General features: G+C 39.3%; 1 protein-coding gene across 1 annotated transcript in view; it reads left to right on the top strand.

The window, feature by feature from the left end:
* Nucleotides 1–448: 448 nt before the first annotated feature.
* Nucleotides 449–9,746, top strand: part of CTNNA3 (catenin (cadherin-associated protein), alpha 3) — a 14,725-nt gene continuing 5,427 nt past the window's right edge. Inside the window, exons 1-3 of the mRNA XM_010292997.1 lie at nucleotides 449–586; nucleotides 2,084–2,128; nucleotides 5,123–5,386. Of these exons, the coding sequence (XP_010291299.1) occupies nucleotides 449–586; nucleotides 2,084–2,128; nucleotides 5,123–5,386 (447 nt within the window). The remainder of the gene's footprint in view (nucleotides 587–2,083; nucleotides 2,129–5,122; nucleotides 5,387–9,746) is intronic.

The raw sequence follows: 9,746 nt of genomic DNA, 5'->3' as shown, positions 1-9,746 counted from the left end.
AGTTTTTTGGCGTACCTCCTTAGTGTTGTTCAACTTGCTGTGAATGCATGCAAGGTGACCTTTTACGGTCACCAGCTTTATGATCTGGTCATGTTTCGTGTGTGCTAACAAAGCCATCATCTTAAGTCAGGTTTTTCCTGATGTGTGTTTGTGTCTGTCTTATGTATGGGTACAGTCACTTGTCAGTTCAGATGTATAGTAGAAGCCTGATGTGGAGGAAAGGGGCCATTTGATCATGCTGTTCAACTTCAGTAAACTTAGCATTTGGTAGGGTAGGCAGGGTCAGTTTTATGATAGAGTTTATAACAGGTGATCCCTGCTGATGGTAAATGCTTATCTGTTCAGAAAAAGGTATTGTAGGGGTGCAGTGAGGGCTGGCCGCTCTCTGAGGCGGGAGCCTCGCCAGCCAGGGCCCGGAACCACTGCCCTGCCTCAAGGCAAGCCGGGCATGCCAGGTGATGGTAACCAGGCTCAACCAAGAGCCCAGACCATCAGAAAAGTTTGTGGTGATGAGGCAGGTCAGAGGACAAGCTGGGAAGTCAGTCCATGGATCAGGGTGAGGGTCAGGCCTGGTGAGGGTAACCAGGTGAGAGACAGCCCAGTGGTATCGCAAAGCACTGCGGCAACAAGGCAGGACTGAGCTCAGGTCAGTCTGTGGGCTGAGGTTTGGATCAGGGGCCCATGGCCAGGTAGGGGGGCAGCTGTGGCTGAGCTGGAGACCAGGACTCCTACAACATAGCTCAGACAGGGACTGAATGTCCTGGAGTGAGCTGAACTGGGGCGCTGGGGCCTAAGGGTGAGGGGTGGATGGAGCCCCCAGCCAAGGCAGGGTAGGGCCTTCGAGGCCTAGTAGTGCTCTCAGGGCCCTGGCAGGCATAAGCCTTTAAAACCTTTGTGAAAGTAGTATTATGTTGGAGGAACTCATGCAGCTGGAGAGCAATGTGGCAGTCAGTATCAACCCCCGATCTCTTTCATATTCTTGTTTGTGAGAGATTTTCCTTCCACTGAGTAAGACTACACAGTACTTACAAAGTATGTATACTGGAGCCTTACCCAGATAACCAGTGCATGAGCGCACTCGGAAGAGTTACAGCTTTGTTATTCTTTGATTCATCAAACATACACAATTTGGCAGTCACTTCTGACTGAAAGCTGAACATTAAAGCCCAAGTTTAAGCTGAGATAAAAGGTAATGCTTTTGTCCCACAGCCCTCTAGTAGTATGAAATTGTGGGGGTTTGTATGTCTCTGTTTTTCCTGGATACAGAACTCGGTTCAATGACATCTGTCTCTGCAAAGAGTGAGCTCGAGGACTGCAGCGTGCTTTATTTGAAGCTGCCTTTGTGAACCTCCTGTTGACTGCAGCCGGTGCAAAATATGGCAGTGTGATTTATACCCACAGTGATGCCTGGATCCCATGAGTTGTGCTGATATGGATACTCAGAGAACAAGAGCTGGCTTCCTGGCGTATTGTGCTGTCAAACCTTACATGTATTAAGTGTGATAAAGAACAGAGTTTGGTGTTTTGTTTTTTTTTTCCTTCTTATTGAAGTAGCGCAACCGAAGCTTAACTGTGAAGGTAGTTTTCAAGTTTTCCATTCAATGTAGTGTTGTCCATTGACCATGTTTGGCTGGAACAATCCACAGTTGGGAATCTGTGACTATCCATTCATTTTCCATTCTTATCAGGGACAATCAGGTATGAGGAAGACATAATAGTATGTCCCAGGGGGGCTGGGACAGCAGCCTGGGGAAGTATGCTATGCTAGGCCTCTTAGATTGGCAGTGGTTGCAGACAGGATTATCTTTGATCTAAACTAGTCTCATATAATGAATCTAGAGCTCAGTTGCTGACTTAGTATGGAAGAACACATCCCAGACTAGTGGAAATAGTCCACTAGTCTAAAACCAGGTTGGAATAAGAGGAAAGTGATAAGCTGTGAAGAAAAGGAAAAATAGGCTAAAGCTCAGTAATGTAGCTGGATGAACTACAGATGCTCAGATATTATGGCCTGGAGTAGTAGTAAGAACTGTTTTGCAGAATTTCTTTGCTGTAGTTCTATTTGTCTTCTGCCTCTGTGTAGGTGGAAGATGATCCATCCATACTTGTAACAAAAAGTATGGTCGCAGTATGTGTTTTCCTGTTCCTTTTTGTTCTGGTGCCATGTTTTATAGATATTTCAATCCTATATGTACATGCTTTTCCCTGTATGATTCTTTTGCATGCTTGAGTAACACATTGTCTTGTTGCGTTCTGTGCCAAAGTTGATGTTGTATATTTGGGCAAGGGTTAGTACATATAGAGCACCTATTTGAGTACAACTTTCAGTGCAGCCAGCTTTGACACACTGAATGCTCAGACCTGTAAAAGTCTATGGTCTTAGTTTGGAAACTTGTCTATAAATGTGCAATTCATTCAAATTTAGCACAGTGCCCATCAGATTATTTAGAACTGTGATGGTTTGATAGTTCATAGGAGAATGTAGTTCTGAAGTGAGATCTATCAAAGGATAACTGAAAAGAAACTTGCTTGCTTGCTTGTGTTTCCTAGTGGTATGTTCTTGAAAGTGTTGCTTTCATGTATTTCCTAGTGGTATATTCTCTTTGACAAGAAAATAGGAATCAGACAGTTTCTGTATTTTTCTCTCCAGTGGAAAAAGTTTACGGACTGTGGCTTAACAATCTGTTTGTAGAGACTAACTTCCTTTAGAGAACTAGTTATGTTGTTCTGATAATCCACATATGCAAAGATTTTATAGAGAAATCACTCAATTGTAGGTTTTTTTTTCCCATTTTTGCGGAAGACCAAACTCAGATTTAACTGTTTCTTCCTGTTCACATGAAAAATCTTGAGGAATTAATTCTTCATCAAGGTGGAAAAGAACAGTGGCCCTACAGTTTCTTTTGGGACTGTCCAAGGCTCACTACTGAACAACAAAGTAGTGATAAATTTCAAGGGTCTAAGCATTAGGGTTTTTTTTAAAGTGTTATTGGACAAAAGGGAGGCTCTTCATAGGTGGATTTACCAATACCATTATTTTGAAACTCTATGCAATATTGTGTGAAACAAAACATTATGTGTTTTAAAAACACTAACACTTGGGTTTTTTTATTTTTTTGGATTGTTTCCAGACATGTTTTTGGATGGCATGTTACTGAGTTTGTTGTTACTGGTTTTGTGCTACTGGCTTGCCAGTTTTGGATTTCTTATGAACCCCTTGTTCCTAGTTAGACGGTACTGTTTTAGAGGGAAAAAGTAATTTGGAAGGACTTCTAAGTTTGATTGTTTGCATATGGTGCAGCAAAGCAAGAAATGGTTAAGAATAGTAGTCAGCTAGACTGAAGTGTTGCATTGACTTCCCATGGTATCTCTAGCTCTGTATCTTCTCTGCAGCATAGGAGGAAAGAGGGCATTCTGTTGTATTTTTGGTTATTTGTAGGAAACGTAGATTCACTCATTAGAACAAGAGTCTGTGCTTAAAAAGAAATAACATTTTTGCTGAGAGTGCACTGGATAAATTACCAAGGTTGGAGGTGCAGAGTGTTTTGATTTGCGCACACTGAGCAATGAAGTCATTCTTGCGCGGTGGTGATTCATTTATATATTGGTTTATTTAAAATGTAAAAATATTAATATGCCCAAGAAAATAACTCCGTTTTCTAATTCAGATGATTAGTTGGTGAAACAATTGTCTGCTTCTGTTTAAGGCTCCACCTCCCCTCTCCTCCCTCTCTCTGGGGCGTTCTCCCTCCCTCATTTGTGGTGGGGTTTTTTTTTGTTTGCTTGCTTTTTACTGTATCCCTGAAATTTCCAAGTTAGCCTGCGGAAGTAAGATGCAATGTCCAATGCATATCTTGCAGTAAATGAGATTTTAAAAGCACAGGACAAGTTCATTTAATATTGAATGCTCTTTTCTTCAGCCATAAACTTATAAACTTTATACAGTGAGAAGTGGATACTGTGATGCTGTTGTAAATAATGCATATAGAGCCTGATGCAATGCAAAAGAAAATAATTAGACTTCAGCTTGCTTTAGAGCAGGCTGCGAGCAGCTTTGTATGCACTTTGTTATTCATTCTTCCTTGTGCCTCTTCTCATTGTTTGAAGCTGGTGCCACAGGCTTTTTTTGTTCTGATGTGCTGTGTTCCCTTCCTTTTTTATTTTTCCACGGAATTTAACTGTCTCCTTCACCCAAGCCATTTTGCAAATATCTACTAGGTTTTTTCCAAAGGGAGAAAATGCAGAAGGAGAGCGGGGAGAATGAGTAAAGTCGGATGTGACGAGAGGTTCCTTACAATCCTGATGTTGCCTGTATGACTGCACCAATGTCTGTAACTTTCATCTGTCCAAATAACAGCTCCTGAGCTTGATTCCTAAGAAACAGTTTAAACTGACTTGGTAGCTCTTTTGAGCTGTGTGTTCCTTGTTGTCCGGGCTGGCAGGAGGCAGCAGGGTTTGGAGAACATCTGGGTGGTGAAGGGAGGAACAAAATGAGTGTGGTAAGATCCCCTAGTGCTTTAAGTGTGTGCATAGCAGGGAGAGAGGAGAAACAGGCAGTGGCACTTCACAGAGATGGCTTCTCAAAAGCACTTTTTTAATTTCCAAACCTTCCATGCTTCCCACTTCCCAGAAGTACAGGATTCTCCTCTCTGACCTGCTGCTCCTTTCTGCAGTGTGCTCCAGATATGTGCTGGTGGGGCAGGGAAGCAAACACGGGAAATTTTGTTTAGGTGCAACAATCACAGAATTCCCTGCTTGATCCTGTCCGCACCTCTGTCCTTTTCTATTGCTTTTGAAGAAAGACAAGTCTGGGAGGAAAGACCTGATTTCCAGGCCAGTTTGCTCATAGCAAAACTGTGCTTAAAACCAAGCAAGATGTGGACAGTACATGGTGCTGGTTATAAGACACAATAAAAATTGAGGTTGTTTTACACAGACTTTCATTTCTCCTGAGATAAAAATGATTCAACTGTAAGTACTGTTGTAGCCCATTTTCACATCTTTGACGAATTTAACTTGATGTTTCCTTAAACAGAGTAGAGATAGAAAGAAATTGTTTATACATTACTTGTCAGCTTTGAAGTGCTTTTGGAAATAAAACGGCATGTTCTTTTGCTGACAGGATTTGAAATCTAGCAACCAGCGAGATGAAATTGCTGCAGCACGTGCATCCCTGAAGGAAAATTCCTCTCTCCTACATTCAATATGTTCAGCTTGCTTGGAACATTCAGATGTTGCATCCCTTACAGCCAGCAAGGATTCAATTTGCAATGAAATACAGAATGCTCTCAATGTAATTTCTAATGCTTCCCAAGGAGTTGGAAATAAAATGGGACAACCTACATCTTGCACAGCTACTCTTGGAAGTGCACTTGATGAGCTTGAGGTACGTAAAGCTGCAAACCTGTGAGACTGCAAGGTTTTTTGAAAAATAGTTTGTTTCATTTTTTAGAAAAAATTAACTACTGCTATCCTAAGTGATGGACCTAAAGGCATTAGAAACTGATGCTGTGCTTAATCCTAGTCTAAATAGTATCACTCTAAATTATTTCATTGGGAGGGATCACTTCCTTCAAAAGAATTTGGAATTAAGTCTTCGTGTAACTGCAGTATTTGACTTCCTTCAAAGAGCAGGCAAGAATATTATTAATGGTGGAGACAGACACATCCTTGAATAAGTGGGCAGAACCCATGAGTTTAGTTTACAAATAACAGTGATTATCACATTATTATTATCAGATGATGGTGATTACTGCTACCTTGACTGCATTTGAACTAGTACAATGCAAGTTAAAGTCCTTTACTCCAAAACTTATCATTGGGATCATTACATAATTGATATAATTGAAGGATTTAGAAACCTAATTATGTTTTCTGCTTATCATTAAAGTGACATAACCAATATGTTTTCACCAATTGTGCATTTCTGCTTCCATTATTTAACCAAATACTTGGAGAAAGTTTTTTCTCTACTCTTGACCTGATCCTAAGCTTTGTGTGGAGCTTTCCCTTTTTTCCATGGCTGCTCTGGGTCTTACCAGTGTTTTTTTCCATTGTCCTGCCAAAAATGGTAAAATACTTCTTGTAGAAGAGATTACGTGCTCTTCATCTGCTGTAACTGATGGGGGCCCAGATCACCAAAAGGGGTGCAAGTTTCTAAACACATTTGCAAGTATGGGGCTTTTTGGTTGTAAATTCTTGGACTTATCAGATCTCAGCTTCGGAACTCCAATATTTTTGATACATTTTCAGGAGAATTGGGGTTATGATGGATGGTAATAGATTTTTGTCTAAAATTTTCAATGAAAGGCTAGAGAAATACATTGAAACCCATCTATGACACAAAGCTTATACTGGCAGTTTATTGATCAAAACTCTCAGTCATGCTCAAAGTTTGATTCTGGCAGGTTCTCCCCCCACCCCCCAAAGGAACAGGCTACAAGTGTATGTTACATACCTTCATCCTTTCCTTTTCACACAGGGTTTTAAAATTATAGTTTCTAATCTATTTTATTAATAAATGGATGAAAAAAGAAACATTTAAGAATAATACATGGTTTGTTACAATGAAACTCCGAATGACAAATTATATACTTTAAATGAGAGCTATTATTTACCAGTTTTACTTACCAATTTTTTAAACAAAATTTGGCAAAAGGATTGCATCTTCTGATTGTAGATGAATTAATCTTGACTGTATGTGAGCAGTAACATTTTAATGTTTTTTTAAAAGTGTAATTAAATTTATTATTGTTTTAAGATGTAAGAATAGTGATAATCACAAAGTTGAAAAAATTATCTTCTGGATTGAATCAGTTTTTATTTGGAAACAGGAACATAAAAGTCTGAATTGTAAAAAGCCATTTGTTTATGGAGTTTTAAATATAGATTTACCTAGGTAACACAAATGGGAATTGAAGCTGTGTGAGTTAGATAAAGCCCAATTTATAGAGCATTTAACTTCTTAAAATTATTTTATGAGTTAGACAGTTGCGCTTTTCTTTTTTTACAGAAAGTTCTATTGGCTAAGGACCCAAAATAACCTTTGCTCTAGCTTCCTGTTGCAAATACAGTGCCATGAAATAGATTGATGTAGTAAATAGTCTGTTGGGAACAAATCTCATTAAATGTTTATAGTGTAGAAATGTATCACGGAGCTTACCCAACAATCTAGTATCTAGGTATTTTGCAATGTCATTCCTGTGCCAGTGCTGGCAGTGTGAAAGTTATTACAGATTTATAGGTGAGGTAACCACCAGTAAAATCAGAGCAGCTAACTCTTAAATCAGTAGATTATCAAGAATTCCTCTTAAAGGCTCCATGTAACTATCATGTCATTCATAAATAAACACAAAATCGTACCATTACAAATTTTATTGCATATTAAGATGTGCATTAAAAAAGAGTGTGTAGGTGCAGGTTATCTAATGCCTTTTACTGGTCTTGCATCCTCTGAATGTAAAGAGATTTCTCACAAAACGATACAGGCCTTGCGTGTCTGACTGTCTTGTCAGCATATTCATCTGATATGTGGTCCTTTAATGACCGTGGCTATCTCGCAGAGCAATTACATATGAGATGTCAAAATACTGTAGATCAGTGCAAAATGTCAGGAAATATAGCCAGGTTTCTGGATACCCATGTTCTCTCTTTTTCATGAATCAGAAGGTAAACGAGGGAGAAAATAATGATCTAATTATTGTAAGTGCTTGCTTATCTTTAAGAGCTAGTGTAGCTGGCCACTGTTTAGCCCTGTTAAAACAAAACTGCAAAACTGCTTGTTGCGTATTTGGTGTCTTCTGATTGGTTGGAAATTGGATCATCTTTTCTGCATAGATCTACTGATCATAAATATTTGATCAAATTGCTTGAAGAATTTAATCTGTGGGCAGAATCTGAAGTCATATTTTCCTGGTTATTATTGCCTAGTTTGTTTTTTCTTTTATTTAGAGCTGAACTGTAGTAGCTTTTTTGCCAGTGCTATTTGTCCATCTTTGCATCAACTTTCTACAAACCGTCTCCTAAAGGAAGGCACTGCTGCTCCTGTTTCATCTGAGATCTGAAGGCAGTTGTTTTGCTAGCTAAATGGCTAATTGGCTGTAGCTTTCATGTGCGTCTCAGTCTTCCACAATCAATGAAGCTGATTCTGTAGTAACACTTGAATATTCTACTTGGCAGGTGTGTTTTAACATTATGATGGACATTGTATGTATAGCATAGCGTTGAGGGTGCTTACCTGAGATATAGGAGTGCAACAGTGAAGTTGCTGCTCCAGTGAATAGTGACTAAGTGGCACAACTCCAGCAGAGGTGAGGTACCACAGAACACTTTGGTATTAAGGACTGTAATGTGAATGAGGGAGATAGTTTAAAGTCTCTAACAAACATAAACCTGTCTTGCACATCATAAGTGAATGTCCTGACCTCTGGATATTGGCTATCTTAGAATGCCTTCCCTTGTCATTCTTAGAAGATCATCCTGGATGAGTCTTTCATATATAAAATTAGCCTGAGATTATCTGTTGGGTATAAATTAATTATATTTCTTAAAAAAGGTAAATATTTAAACATTGATGACTAGTTTTGTGCAGTTTTCCAAATCTGTATTAATATGCTAGCTACTACAGTCAAAGCTTTTTAATTTTCAATTTTGCTGTGTCATTGGATATGCCGAAAGTAATGAGGACCTAGATAATGCAGTCATTAAACACTTGTTATGCAGGAAAACACGGTTCCTACTGCTGAGAACTGTTTTGATTCTGCTTGTAAAGTTATGCATTCTTTTTTATGAGAGGTGACAGCTGAAAGGGATTAATTTCCCTTGCATTTCAGAGTCCTTAATGGCATTCCTTACCACTTACCATTTTCTGTACTGCATGTCCTTAATTTCCTGCAATGCATATTGTGTTTGAGACACGTAGCAACTTAGCTTGCCTCCAGGTAAATTGGGTGCAGTTTTCCTTTGCGTTTGGCCATAATCTCTCTCATCTAAGGAAGCTTAGCAAAGAGAAGAGGAAAAAATGGATGGCCTGTAGTAATACTCTTAATGTGTCTCTAAGTTATCCTTGTGAACAAGTGGTATCTTATTGCCTTCAACCTTCAGAAAAGTGTCTTCAGGTACGTTTTCTTCCTTCTGTGGAAATAGCTACTATAGGAAAGGACACAGGAGTCTTAATGTTTTAATTGCAAGAGGAAGGCTTCTGATGACAACATTAAGAGCTGGATTACTGCTCCTATCATACCTGGCTCTAGGCATTGGCAATTAAGAAGTTGCCTGCAAAAGCAAAATGGGTTCCTGTGCTGTTGCCTGGGAGAGCCAGTCTGGCTCCATCCGCTGCCAGCAAGAGGTCAAGGTATATGGAGATATTTCAGAGTAGGAGAGCTAGCCATTTTTATTCTGTCTGAGCCCTTGTTCTTTTCTTTGGATTTTAGCTGTTGTGGCAGGATCTGCCAGGCCCTGGCAAAATTTCATCCTTTTTTCTCTCTTTCTCGGACAGAGCAAAAGTTGGATTTTTTCTAAGTGTCCTTAGCTGGCTCCAACTTCTCTACTTCTGCAAAAGAGGATGAAAGCAGTGGACTGTCTGTTTCCTTTGCTCTGTCTTGTTAGTGGGCAAATTATTGGCTTTGCTTCTAAAGTTGCATGGGAGATTAAGATTTCCATAATCAACATATTTTTTTTACATCTTTCAGTTAAGAAATAGTTAAGAGATATAAATGGGTTAATATGTTGCTTTTATGGATATACAA

Source organism: Phaethon lepturus, unplaced genomic scaffold (genome assembly GCF_000687285.1).
Source record: "Phaethon lepturus isolate BGI_N335 unplaced genomic scaffold, ASM68728v1 scaffold9358, whole genome shotgun sequence".
Taxonomy (NCBI): domain Eukaryota; kingdom Metazoa; phylum Chordata; class Aves; order Phaethontiformes; family Phaethontidae; genus Phaethon; species Phaethon lepturus.
This window is presented reverse-complemented; position numbering and strand designations above follow the sequence as displayed.